The sequence below is a fragment of the Hordeum vulgare genome, chromosome 5H (genome assembly GCF_904849725.1).
Source record: "Hordeum vulgare subsp. vulgare chromosome 5H, MorexV3_pseudomolecules_assembly, whole genome shotgun sequence".
NCBI classification, from domain to species: Eukaryota; Viridiplantae; Streptophyta; class Magnoliopsida; order Poales; family Poaceae; genus Hordeum; species Hordeum vulgare.
This window is the reverse complement of record NC_058522.1, coordinates 530,495,777-530,509,252: the sequence shown is the minus strand read 5'-3', so window position 1 is coordinate 530,509,252 and position 13,476 is coordinate 530,495,777. Positions and strand designations below refer to the sequence as shown.

The following is a 13,476-nucleotide window of genomic DNA, read 5'->3' as shown; positions in this document are numbered from 1 at the left end:
CATTCAGCCATGAAGTCAGCTAAGACTTGAGATTTGATAGCTCGTCGTGGTTTGTAGGTTATCTCGAATGGCAGGAGCTCGATATCCCACTTGGTAATTCGGCCAGTGGCATCTTTACTGTTGTTGATGTCATTCAATGGTACCTCTGAAGTCACAGTGACCGCACATTCCTGGACATAGTGTCGAAGTTTGCGTGATGCCATAAATTCGATGGTTTACATCCTCATCAATATACCCATCCTTTTGTAACATTGACCCCAATTATTGAAAGGTGTCCTTATGAAGCACCACCTACCCATCAAGGCTAACATCCTCCTCCTCGTGCCTAGTAATACTGAAAGCGCACCTCATGTACTCAGTTTTAGTCCTACTAAGTCTTAAACCTTTCGATTCCAACATTTGTCTCCATAACTCCAACTTCCCGTTGAGCCCCATCCGACTATTATCGACTAGCACCACATCATCCGCAAAGAGCATACACCATGAGATATCTCCTTATGCAATCCTATCTTAATCGGGAAGTCATTAATGTCACCATCACTTGTTCGAACACGTGTCACAACATTATCGTAAGTGTCCTTGATGAGGGCAATGTACTTTGCTGGGACTTTGTGTTTCTCCAAGGCCCACCATATAACATTCTGCGGTATCTTATCATACGCCTTCTCCAAGTCAATGAACACCATATGGAGGTCCTCCTTTTGCTCCCTATATCTCTTCATAAGTTGACGTATCAAGAAAATGACTTCCATGGTCGACCTCCCATGCATGAAACCAAACTGATTTTTGGTCACACTTGTCATTCTTCTTAAGCAATGCTCAATGAATCTCTCCCATAGCTTCATTGTATGGCTCATCAGTTTAATTCCATGGTAATTAGTACAACTCTGAACACCCTCCTTGTTCTTGAAGATTGGTACTAATATACTCTATCTCCATTCTTCTTGCATCTTGTTTGCCTGAAAAATGAGGTTAAATTTTTTGATTAGCCATACTATCGCTATGTCTTCGAGGCCTCTCCACACCTTAATGGGGCTACAATCAGGGCCCATCGCCTTGCCTCCCTTCGTCCTCTTTAAAGTATCGTTGACCTCCAACTCCTGGATTCGCCACACAAAACGCTTGCAAGTATCATCAAAGGAGTCGTCTAGTTCAATGGTAGAGCTCTCACTCTCTCATTGAACAACTTGTCAAAGTACTCCCGCCATCTATGCTTAATCTCCTCGTTCTTCACCACGAGTTGTTCTGCTCCGTCCTTGATGCACTTGATTTGGTCAAAATCCCTTGTCTTTCTTTCTCGGATCGTGGCCATATTATAGGTGTCCCTTTCGCCTTCCTTCGCGTCTAACCGCTGGTACAGGTCCTCATACGCGTGACCCCTTGCTTCACTCACAGCTCGCTTTGCGGCCTTTTTTGCCATCTTGTGTTTCTCTATCTTGTCTACACTCTTATCTGGATATAGGCATCTGAAACACTCTTTCTTCTCCTTAATTGCCTTCTCTACATTATCGTTCCACCACCAGCTATCTTTACCTTCTCTTCTACTTCCCCTGGACACTCCATACTCCTCTGAGGCCACCTTACGAAGGCAACTCGCCATCTTCATCCACATGTTGTCTGCATCACCTCCTTCCTCCCAAGGGACCTCCTTAATGATCCTCTCCTTGAACGGTTGAGCTACCTCCCCCCCCCCCCCCGCCCTGACCTTCCACCACTTTGTTCTAGCGACTTTGGCATGCTTGTCCAGCTGGACACAAATCCGAAAGCAAAAGTGAGCAACCACAAGCTTACGTTGAGGAACAACACTCTCTCGAGGTATCACCTTATAGTCTAGGCACACATGCATGTCTTCTCTTCGCGAGATGATGAAATCAATCTGGCTAGAGTGTTGACCACTACTGTAAGTCACTAGATGTGATTCTCTCTTCCTAAAGAGGGTGTTAGCTACGATCATGTCGTAGGCTAGCGCAAAGCTTAAGACATCTTCTCCTTCTTGATTCCTGATGCCATAGCCAAATGCCCCATGCACCCCTTCAAAACCTATGTTAGATGTGCCCACGTGACCCTTGAGGTCTCCTCCTATGAAGAGCCTAGCCTATTGCCAATCGGTACACTCCTAACCATGTCATCGAGGCCTTCCCAGAACTCCCTCTTGGTGTTCTCATTGTGGCTTACTTGCGGGGCATACGCGCTGATAACGTTGTGAACTAAGTCCCCAACTATCAGCTTGACCAGGATAATCCGGTCCCCACACCTCTTGACGTCTACCACTCCATACTTGAGGCTCTTTGAGGTCAAGATGCCTACTTCATTTATGTTTGCAACCGTCCCCGTGTATCACAGCTTGAAGCCGGTACCATCCATCTCCTTCGCCTTTTGTCCCCTCCATTTGGTCTCTTGGACGCAAAGGATATCAACACCTCTCCTCACCGATGTATCAACTACCTCCCTAAGCTTACCTGTTAGAGACCCTCCGTTCCAGCTACCTAAGTGAATCCTCCTAGGCTCAACTAGCTTCCTTACCCTTCACACTTGTCGAGTCAAATGCGAAGACCCTTGCTCATTTTCCACTACACTCAGGCACCCATGTAGCGCACCACTAAGGATGCGACGACCCGATCCTCGCTCACTTGCCACCATATCCAGATCCGCTCCACCTAGGGGGTGACGGCTCGGCCCTTGCCCATTTGACACCACACCCGAATTCTGATTTGGTGCGCCACCCAGAGGGTTACGCTCCAACGAAAATCTTTTTGGTTCCATCTCCATAAGAGTGGTTGAGTTTCCACGTTGGCTCGCCAAGCATATCACATCCCTCCTCCTTTACCCAGGCTTGGGACTGGCTATGTTGAAACAACATAGGCAAAGTTTCAGCACGACCTCATTGAGAGAAGAAAAAAATAAATCAGGCTGAGCAGAGCCTGATTACGAAAAAACAAAATAAAAACGATGTTGTCAGGTAGTTTGGTTGCGTGCATATAAGGTCTTGTTATCGGGAAGCAATTTTCATCCAGTGTTTGGTTGCATACATATATATGATTAGGAGTTACCAACTACACTTAACAGCGACCAGGTTAGGCTTGACGTCGACGCCTTCAATTCCTCAAATACATTGAGCATGTCGTCGAATTGGCAATATGTAGAAGCATTTGTCTAGGAGCAGCATCTGTAACGCCTTGTTCGCTCCCGACCGGAGCCCGATGGGGTCGACCCTTCCTCCCCTCGTTGTAGATGCGTGGCCGCTCTCGTGCTTGCGCCCGGCTGGCGGCGTTGGCCGCACCCGCTCGTTCTTGTGGTTGTGCCTGCGCCTGCCCCAGCTCGATGTCGTGGTCATGGCCGTGGCCGTGTCTAGCTGCCTATCATGGCCATGGCTGCCCACTGCCCGATGTGGGTCCTCAAGCGCGGTGCATGAGAGGAGGAAGGGGACAAAGGGATAAGGTTACTTTTTTAGAAATGGACGAGGGGATAAGAATATTAACCGCTGACGCGTTCCCAACTGTTTCCTCGCATCGTTCAGGTTTGGGTCGCTAGAAACGATCGGTTCGGACATTCCTACCAAACCGGCTGTTTCCAGCGAGTCAGGTTTGGCTCGTTAGAAACGATCGATTCGACCGTTCCTACCAAACCGGCTGTTTCCAGTGAGTGAGGTCTGCCCTCAGACATGCTTTAACAACCGTATCATGCAAGTTCAACAGTATTTGTATATGTAACCAAACAGCCCAATATATGAGTATAACGGGCCTGGTTGCGATTTTGCAGGCAACCAAACGCGCCTTTAATGTGATTTTGCAGGCAACCAAACATGCCTTTAATGTCCGCGTAGGTGCTGCTCATTTTTGGGTTATTGTCTTGTAATCTTTCCCACGCTGTTCAAGTTCAGTTGCATGCAATAGGACATGTTCGAGAGAGAGAGATATTTGCCATTAGCTCGCTTATACTCTCTTCTTTCTCAAAGGGTACTAGTAGTTCAGCTCCTATCGAAGTTGTTGAAAATAAACCTATTGCAAATAAGCCATGAACTACCAGTTCTGTCTGGATCAAGTCCTCAACGGTGGTATACCACACGAATCGGCGTTCCAACTTGTACAGGCTGCGAAGCAAAGATTGCAACCAAATGAAGCAGCAACTTGCACAACACAAAACAAAACAAGATTTAAAAGAACTATATAGAACTACACCGATTAGCCTTTTTGATTTCTGAATACCGGACAGTCAAGGTACCTCGCCACTATCTCAAGAATTACAGCAGGCCCCTCAGGCCCTGGAGCCCAGCTTAATACAACGCTGTTACAGAAATTGTCACATATAGACTAGTTTAAGAATTTATTATAGAAAAAAATGTACACCATGTTTCGACCCGAAAAGGCATGAAATCTCTGCAGGGGGGAGGCCGGCCAAACAGGCCAGCAGAGTATGCACACTCATGGCTGTGATTTTTTACCTTTATACCAGTCCACCGCAATCTCGATGGCAAATCTGGAACCCGAACCCAAGTACATGATCGTGACCGACGTTCTCTCTGACCAAGATCAGTCGCTCAAGACGAAGCCGCGATGTTACTGCCCGAGGGGCATCTCGGCTTGCGACACCGTCTTGTTGTTCGTCCCCAGCTAACCATGCCCCTTTCATCAGCTTCTAAGCCAATGGAGTCGGGTTTCAAGGGCGGGCTCACCTCGGCCTCGGCCTCAGCTTCTATCTCTACGGTAGCTGGCTGGTTTTTGCGGGGCTTTCTACCTCTTGTTCGCCCACAGCGCGCTCGCCTAGTGAAACTCGACTCCCATGATCCACCAGATGCCTGTACTAACCCCTCAATTAGCTGAATGTCCTCTATGATTTTAGGACGGGAAAGTGACGAGAGACCAGGTAAGATGTCCTTCTGGAAGTCTCGCTTCTGCCGTCGCTTCCTTTGCGGTCCTCTTTTTGGCTTGGACAGCAGGTTCACCGCTGAAACAGCTTGTTCATCGTCTGTCAGTGGTGGTTCCGGTGTCCAACGCTCATCAGTATTGCACTCTTCCAGCTTCAGTGTCAAGGCTTCAAATGAATCCAAACCATCATCACTGAAATTATTGATGCAACCCTGGGCTTCTGCTTGCTCATCGGCATGGGCATCCGTGCTTGATATCGCGAGCTCAGCAAACCACTGCAGCATATCATCGGGTGTGCCTGTGGTGGTCAGCACATCCGTTGACAACGCAAGAATGATCTGCGCTGCATCCATAGCGGATGGAGAACACATATCAGCTTCCTTGCATGCATCAAGCGTACCAGAAGGTGTGCATTCCTGTTGAGAAGTCCAGGCAGCACCATCTTCACAAGCTGGCATTTCTTCCAAGTCAATCAAAAATGTGCGCTTAGCATGGTTGTTCTGTAACGACGCCACGTCGCATTCATGTGACACTACTGATGACTCTGAGTTATCTTCATGTGGTATGTCATCATTCAGATCAAATAAATTTCTGATGACGGCGCCACTTTTCTTGACAACACCTTCAGCAGTTTGTTCATCTCTGTCAAAGGGTTTCTGGCATGAAAGTGGTAAATGTCTCGTGGTACTCTCCTCAGTCTTATTACATACCAGCCAAGTTCTATCAGTGATGACATCAGAAGCATCATCTATCTTAATTCTGCAACCTAGGGACGTCGAGGCGGAATCTGACAAATTGCAAACAATCGGTGTTGTTCCCGTCAAGTCGTTGTTGTTTTTCGTGTCTGTTGCAGTCCCATTGGAATGGCCAAACACCTTCCTTTGCTTTTCCAAACCTGTTGGATCAGCACAAGTAGCTCTATTTTTTAGCCAAGAGATCCCAAATACTGATCCCTCACCTTTACTATGCTGCAAACTGCCAACAGATCTTCCATCCTGTTCTACAAGCTCTTCTGGACCATCTGACAGTGCTTCATTCAGATTAAAGTTCTTTGTGCCCTTGGTGCTTGTGGGCTGAGTATACCCAAGAGACTGCCGTGCAGCTGAATGTTCAAACATCAGGCAGTTCCTTTGCTCCAACTCACTTGACATTGCAACCTGTTGTCTGGATCGTGATGCGGAAAATGGATCAAGCGGAAAGCCAAAGTAACTACCATCCAAATTATCGAATCTTTTAAGCTTATGAATCGAAGGTCCAATGCTGTGACTCGAAGGTCCAATGCTTTGGGTCACAGCACCAGGACTCTTGTATGAATTAACAGTTGAGGATCCATTGAAACTTGGAACTCGCTGGAAAGCATTGTTGATAACACTGCTCCTTGGGTCCACTGTGCAAGAACCTATAGGAGAGGCGACGGAAGGATGGTCTATGTGAGGAATGGAGATTGGAGCAACAAGTGTACCAATACTTGAATGATGTGGATGGTCAAGTCTAGCAAAATTATTGACGGCAGATGCTCCCATAGGACCTTTTGAAAACCATCCAACTGAACTATTTTGACCATGGTAAATAAACTCATTGGTTGCAGATCTCCCATCAGCAACCTTGAAGGATTTTTGCAGATCAGTATTGCTGTATCTGGGTGTAAAAAAAGATTGACTGCTGACTTGTTTTCCTGAAAGAATTGAAGCAATATAGCAGGTCAAGGGCACTGCAAGTGCAGAGCAGTAACCAAATATGCTAGATTTGCACAGAACTAAAGATTAGTTCTAAACTACATGAAGTACTCAAGATAATATAAGTCCACTGGCACATCATAAAAAATAAATAAAATGAAAAGAACGCCCGGAAACAGATATGGAACATGCACAGCAAAGGGAAGCATAGTTCTACATGCACTGCGACAGAAAAAACCTTCAGATGCAGTTGAAATGCTATTTCTAATACGTATTAATAGGTACCAAGAGGGCATGACGTCCAAGTCACATAATGGATGAAGGTAGGTTGTAACCACATTTCCCCCCAAATTCAATAGAACCTCCTAATGCAAAATGACTTTTTGGTTGACAGATATAGTAAATACATGTACTAGTGATATTTATTGTGTAAACATGGAAAGATAAGCATGACAAGGAAAGAAGCAAATAAAGGTGTTCTAAGTGAAGCTTATCCTTACCTTTATCAATCAATGGTTTCTCCTCCTGTCTTAGTTTGGCACTTGCATCGAGGAAATTTGAGCTCGTTCCTTCATCGGTATGCTTCTCTTTGGAGTATTCTTTATTGAAACCAAAGTTAGCTGTGCCTGATCTCACTGCAGATTGGCGCCAAGAGTTCTCCAAGGTATACGGAAGACCTCTGGGTACTGACCCGTTTGTTCCACCCATATGCATCCCAGTAATTGGCTCATTCAGGTCAGCGACATGGCAGCCTCCCGGTTTATTAGTAGCCAGCAAACCAGAGGTTGAGCTATTATCACTGAACCTCCCCAAGCCTTCTGCGCCACTGAATGTGACCCCGGCATCATTCGGCAGTTTTGTACCCGAATCTACTCCAAGGAAATCTATAGGCTTATCATCTGATGTGTTGTCATCATCTATATAATGATCAGCTGGAAGCTCAAGGTCAATAACGCCTTGCTTGGTATTTAAAGCAACACCATTTGAGGGGAATCCATCTGGAGAGGGCAGAACACTGCCATCACTAAGGAACTTCAAGGAGTGGTTTGTATCAGTGTGCACTGCAACAGTAGCTTCTCCGTATGTTTTGGCCCCTAGAGGCATCTGCCATATCATCTTTGAGCCATTTGGTGGAACTTGTGATGATGAATTTGTCTGTGATGCATCTGCCAGTACTGGGTATGCATATGTGTCTTTGCTTTCATAATGCTTCATCAGGTCTCTCTGTATTTTGTAAACACGGTGCAGTTCATAAACCTGGATAATGATTTCAGTTAACAAGATGAGAGAAAGAAAAATACAAAAGGAGAAGTGAAAATATCAGTTGTGCGCCTGCAGTTTATACTTTTTTGTAACGTTTCATGCATTAAGATGTTTACATAATTGATGCCAAGGTACCAACCTGCTGTCTAAACATAGCTTCATGTGAAAGCATTGTGCGCTTCAGCGTTTCGTTGTCGTACTCTGAATAACCATCTGCCTGCTTTGTCATGAAGCCATTGTACAACTGCCCATTTGATGGCTTATCCTCATAGTATGGAGAGCGCCAACCATTTGAGTCCATGTGCAGATCCCCTGTGGCATAATATCCAGTATTGTAACTCTCAGCTTCCACTTTAGCTCCCATTAGTGTTACAGTCTGTTGAACAGACCAGTCAAATGATGCTGAACTATATACAGAAGTGGGGTGCGAAATGGTAAAGATTTTGGAATAGCAGCCTCAAATATTTCAAATCACAAACATGCATTATTCATTGCTTGAAGCCTTGAACATAGAAACAGAAAGATCAAGTTGAGCTTACAATAGAAACATCAAAGTCAACTAGAAGTTGCAACTTTATTTCCTCATTTGCATGTTGACAATCATAATGTGAAAACACATCTATTTACATAAAATTCAAGCTTGAATGCAAATAGCGGGCAGCATACTGTTCGTCGAAGGTTGTTTCAGGTGCAACACCCAAACAAAAAACACAGGGCAGACAAATTTTGACAGCTTTAAGGTCCTCAGCAAGATATTCTACTGAAGAGCATGGGAGCAAGTTGAGAAGTGCTAAGAATCTAGCATCTGAGTAAGTAATATCAAACAGAGATCTACAAAAAGAAAAACAACTAAAGATTTAGGGGTTCCGTTAATAAATTACCAAAACAATGGGCATGTAGCAATCATGCTAAAATTCGCCTTGACCCGGACGGCAACTAGAACTGATCATCACATCACAGGGCACCAAAGGGAAATCACAGTGTTAATGCAATGCACGTGTAAAATTCCAATCTTCAATGCTTTGAGCTAACTAGACAGCTCGACTTGCTCAGCTGAATCAATACTACCTCCCAATCTGAATGGCACTTCAAGAGAAATAACCTGCCAATAAATACTGTAGTGAGTAATAGCAAAGGATCTGAGAAAGAAGATGCTACATGTATCATGGATAAAATACATGACAAAAGGTCACAACCCCTATGATAATCAAACAAACCTAGACAGCAATAGAGTAAACAACACCAAAGGCCCAACTTCTAAATATATCCTGTATTCACATAATGGCATAGAATGTGTGCTTCACCTGTTTGTTTCTAAATTCATCGGGCAGGAAATAACTAAAGGAGAGAAGACGAGTCAACCTACGATAGTTCAACCTACTTAATAAAATCCTAAGAACTAGTTCTTTTAAGAGATAGTATATCATCTTTACCAAACGTGGAAAATAGAAACCTATGGCTATCAGATGCAATCATTGACATCTAGCGGTCAATCCAACTGAAACGTCACACAGACCAAATCACCGAAACAGAAAATAAGAACCCCGACACCTAATAAAAGAGTGCCAGTTCCAATTTCAGTTCAACTGGAAATTGCTTCCAATTCGAAGTCTTATGTTTGGTTCACCGAGGACTGTGCCTTGGAAACGGAAGCTCAACCCATTTCCAATTCCAGTTTGGATGATAAGAACCGTAAATAAAGGCCAGAAATGGGCAAGCATAGTCGAGCAAGCACGCACGGGGAAGCAGAGGCAATCGCACGACGAACTAGCAACGGTAGCTACAGGCACGGAGGTGGGAAGAGAAGGCGAAGCGGATCTGGACGCCAAAGTCGGGCCAGACGGCTGGAGCACAAAGAGGAAAGCGAGGAACGGATGGTGACGGACGGCAGGCGTCCGGATCTAGACAACAGGCGGGAGGCGGCAATGAGGAGGAATCGACGGCACGGGCGGGGACGCGACGGTGATGAACCGAAGCCGACGCGCCGCGTGGAGGGCGGCCGGATCTGGTCGTCGGGCGGTGGCCAGGAACGGACGAAGGAACAGTGACGGCGACAGCGACAGGGACGTGGGACAGAGCGAATTCGTCCGAAATCGGAGCTCCAATCCCCCCAGGTGCCCCCGGATTGGGGCTCCAACACATCGGGAAAGCCAATCGGCACCGCTCCGCGAGATTGCTAGCTCGATTCCACGATCCAGGCAGGGCGCGGGCAGAATTAATGAAACTATTTAGCTAGAAAGGAAGGAAATTCTCACCTCAGGGAGAAGGATTGTTGGCAGTGCGCTGCAGCGGGTTGAGCCTGACGACCCGCAGCATTCGGCGAGCGAGCATCCTGTCCGGCACCGCCGCCGCGGCCATGCCCCGAGAAACCCCGCACCACCCAACCAAGACAGGATATTTATGTATCTATACTATCCTAGTACTCGTAGAACAAAACAAAAAACAAATCTTTCTCGCGGCGGCAGGGGGGCGATCGGGGCGGAGGATACCCGGAGCTCCGATGTATCCGGGCGGAGGTTGGAATCGGATTTGCTGGGGCCAGGCCAGGAAGAAGAGGGGGAGAAAGCGGTGGGTTCTTGCTCCTGCCGGAACGAACGAACGAACGAAGGAAGGAACCACTGTCTGCTCTCGGATGTGGGAGTATCTCGGTTTGTTCTCTCTCTCACACACACACTCCCCACTCTCTCTTCTCTTTCCTTGCTCCTTTTGGGGGTTTTGGATTGGCGTTGTTTGGCCTGGCCTCCCTCTCTCTCTCTTTCTTTCTCTCTCCTCTGGTGGAAGGGAAGAGGGGATGGAATGGAACCACCTTCTACTCTCTTTCTAAACGAGCCGCAAGGACAGCAGATTTGTTGACATCTGATATTCTCTCTCTCTCTCTCCGCCCCCCTGATGCTGATCCTCCCCATCACCCCACCCCTTGTCCCTCTCCCTCCGTCTTTCTCTCTCATCAATCACCAACTCAACTCAGACATTTCCCAATATTATAATACTATTATCTCCCCTCCCCTGCCCTGCCCTGCCCTGCCACCACATCGCCACCGTCTGCTGTCCCTCTCACAATTCCGGTGTGGAACCAGTCCTCCTAGTTCATTCCATTTTCCTTCCTTTCCGATCCCAAGTGTGCTGATATGATACAATTATTCTGGAGGATCGGATTTCCTACGAGACAGTTATCACGAGGATGATTGATTTCTTTCCTCGGTTTGGTGTGTTTCTAGAGTAATATAATGGGGGAGTTTAGGGATTGGGACATGGGAGAGAATCTGTCCACCCTTGGTGCGGTGGGGGGGGAGAGGGAGAAACGGCAACTGTTAAAATACTCGAGGACAGTACCACCAAACCTGCTTTCCAAACCTTGCAAAACCGGCCATCTTTTTATCCCTCCCCTCGTGATGCATGCCTTTTTTTATCTCCCTCCTGGGCTTTGCATCTGCGCTGCTACGTACACGCCGTCCGGACCTTTACATGGCAACAAAAACCAAATGCATCAACGCGCTTGTCTTGGACTCCTTTCAGCAAGTACTACTACTGCAAGGAGCACTATAGCGGCATGTACTGGTACTGGTAATGGTGGTTGGACATGTTGAATGTATTTTCCATGCACTTATGGCTTTGGAATAGTGCATGTTTGATGTGTTGATGTATATTTTACTAGTACTACTATTACTTATTGGATTTCGTGTGCACTTGTGGCTTTGGATTGTGGAATAGTGTATGTCAATGAGTTACTGCTACGTCCGTACGGGTTTATTAGCCCCTCTCGTATTTTATGGCAAACTTGGATTGTATAAATGTATGTATTGAAAATAATGTCATTTGAAGCTTCTTTCAAATACGAATCCAATGCTATGAATTATACGGCGTCAAACTTATATTTTGCTAGCTAAATCTATGGTCAAAGTTTGACTCTAAAATCAATAGGGACTTATAACCTAGGCAGAGGAAGTGGTTGTTTACATTATTGTTGTGTCACGTCCTTGTTTTACTAGTTTTACTTCCGTGCGGAAGCATAAAATTTGTCGCACCAATTTAGTGCATCAACTTTTGCAAATTATATGATTGCTTGCCCATAGGAGTAATACCTTTCACTTGATTAGTCAAATGCCATAGTTAATGAACACCTAAACTGGACAACTAACTCTCTATGTCATGTCTCACAAATGAATGATGGGTTGTTGGCATGAGGACATGCCAATATCACGGTATGTGGAGTACGAGGCGATAGTTAGCTGCTTGGACTTAGGGGTGGAGCGACGTGGGACCACCCCGCTTTCTTTGTTGCGTCGCTCATTTTCATCATATTCGTCTTCGTGTGTTATCCTTGTGTGCGTTTGCGTGTTCTTTGCTCTTTGGGTCGTTCACGCTATTCGTTTCTTTTGTCTTAATCATCTTGCATCCATATACGACTTCTTTGTCATCTATCGTTTTATCACACAATCTTCCTCGTCTCAACTATATTACGTCACTAGCATCGAGACAAGGTGGCACCACTCCAATCTAGCATACATGCATGAGGGAGCCACATTACCCGGATGACATCTTGTTAACCTCCATAGTTGGCTCTTTGTTATCGAATGTGCAGTCTACTGGTTATCCCCCCACCCCCTTCGACATTTTTATAAAGCCTAAGTGTTCGCGCCATATTTCCAAACGTGCGATCATGCAATAATTACTTGTCTTTATACTGGACCAGGACAATGCGTATGTGTTGCAAACACGATATTAAAATTGAGTATACTAGCTTGTGATTTACATGCCCGTGTGTTTACCTTATATTTTGATGAGAAATCCGACAAGTAAGTTGAAGTAAAACTGGTTCAGAAGGTAAATATATTAAGGTGATTGATTATCATAGGAGGAAAGTTGGACGAAGGGGAGACGGGAAAACATGGAACCTGCATTCTTTTTAAGTAGTGGAGAATATAGGAATATTCATGCCAAATAGCGAGGTACTCCTACATTTTCAGCATGCCACCATTTTTGTGAACCAGTAGTGGAAAAAAAGGAATAAAAAGCTATATTTCACAACAAGCATGTTCGTGCTTTTCGGTCTATGTGCAATTTTTCGTGTGAAGAAAATGGCACACGTCATGGCCCAGACCAAAAAAAATGCATTCTAAAAAGCTTGGGAGAAAACAACATTTTTAGAACATGGTTGTATTCTGTTTCTTCAGAATTATAATATTCCAAAACAGATCGCTGCTGTTACATTTAGTAGGTTTGGGCACCTGGCCACACGGGAGTCATTTTGTGTGGCATTCTCAGCGTACGCTTTGCGACCACCGTCCCGTCCTCAAAGGACCAAACGCGATTAAAAAACAAACCGGCTGGGGGCGCAGCGCGGGCATCACACCGGGGGAAAAAGAAGCTCGTCACGGTCACGGTCAGGGTGGTGGTACTCGTAGTAGTAAAAAGCGGTGTAGTAAAAGGAAAAAAAAACAATTATCAGCGCTTTTAATCAATCCCTGTGCGTCGCTCGATCCAATGGTCGCCCGAAAGCCTGCTTCCCGGGGCCCCACACGGGTCCAACCGCGGAAAAGGTACGGTTCGCCAGGTCCCTCCTCCTGCCGCGCGGACCCCCCCTGCGCGCGCGACGCCGCTACAGTCGACGGCCGCCGCCGCTCGCTGGTGCCGGCGGCGACCGGCTGTGGAGTTTGGATTGGGGGTGATGG

The 13,476-nt window shown here is 46.1% G+C and overlaps 1 protein-coding gene across 2 annotated transcripts; it reads right to left on the bottom strand.

Moving 5' to 3' along the window:
• Positions 1–4,173: 4,173 nt before the first annotated feature.
• On the bottom strand, positions 4,174–10,671 carry LOC123452327. 2 transcript variants are annotated; one of them, XM_045128965.1, is made up of 5 exons: positions 10,060–10,671; positions 8,686–8,906; positions 7,944–8,180; positions 7,042–7,798; positions 4,174–6,540 (listed from the first exon to the last, which is right to left on the bottom strand). In XM_045128965.1, the coding sequence occupies exons 2-5, from the start codon at positions 8,698–8,700 to the stop codon at positions 4,538–4,540; spliced, it is 3,012 nt and encodes a 1,003-aa protein (XP_044984900.1). In that variant the 5' UTR covers positions 8,701–8,906; positions 10,060–10,671; the 3' UTR covers positions 4,174–4,537. The 2 variants fall into 2 exon arrangements, with proteins under 2 accessions (XP_044984900.1, XP_044984901.1); XM_045128966.1 differs by having other exon boundaries at positions 7,944–8,116.
• Between the last annotated feature and the right edge of the window lie 2,805 nt (positions 10,672–13,476).

Coding starts and splice junctions, on each gene's coding strand:
- LOC123452327 (XM_045128965.1), bottom strand. Junction 7,799..7,943: donor AAGCTATGTTTAGACAGCAG/GTTGGTACCTTG, acceptor ATCATTATCCAG/GTTTATGAACTGCACCGTGT. Junction 6,541..7,041: donor GAAACCATTGATTGATAAAG/GTAAGGATAAGC, acceptor CAATTCTTTCAG/GAAAACAAGTCAGCAGTCAA.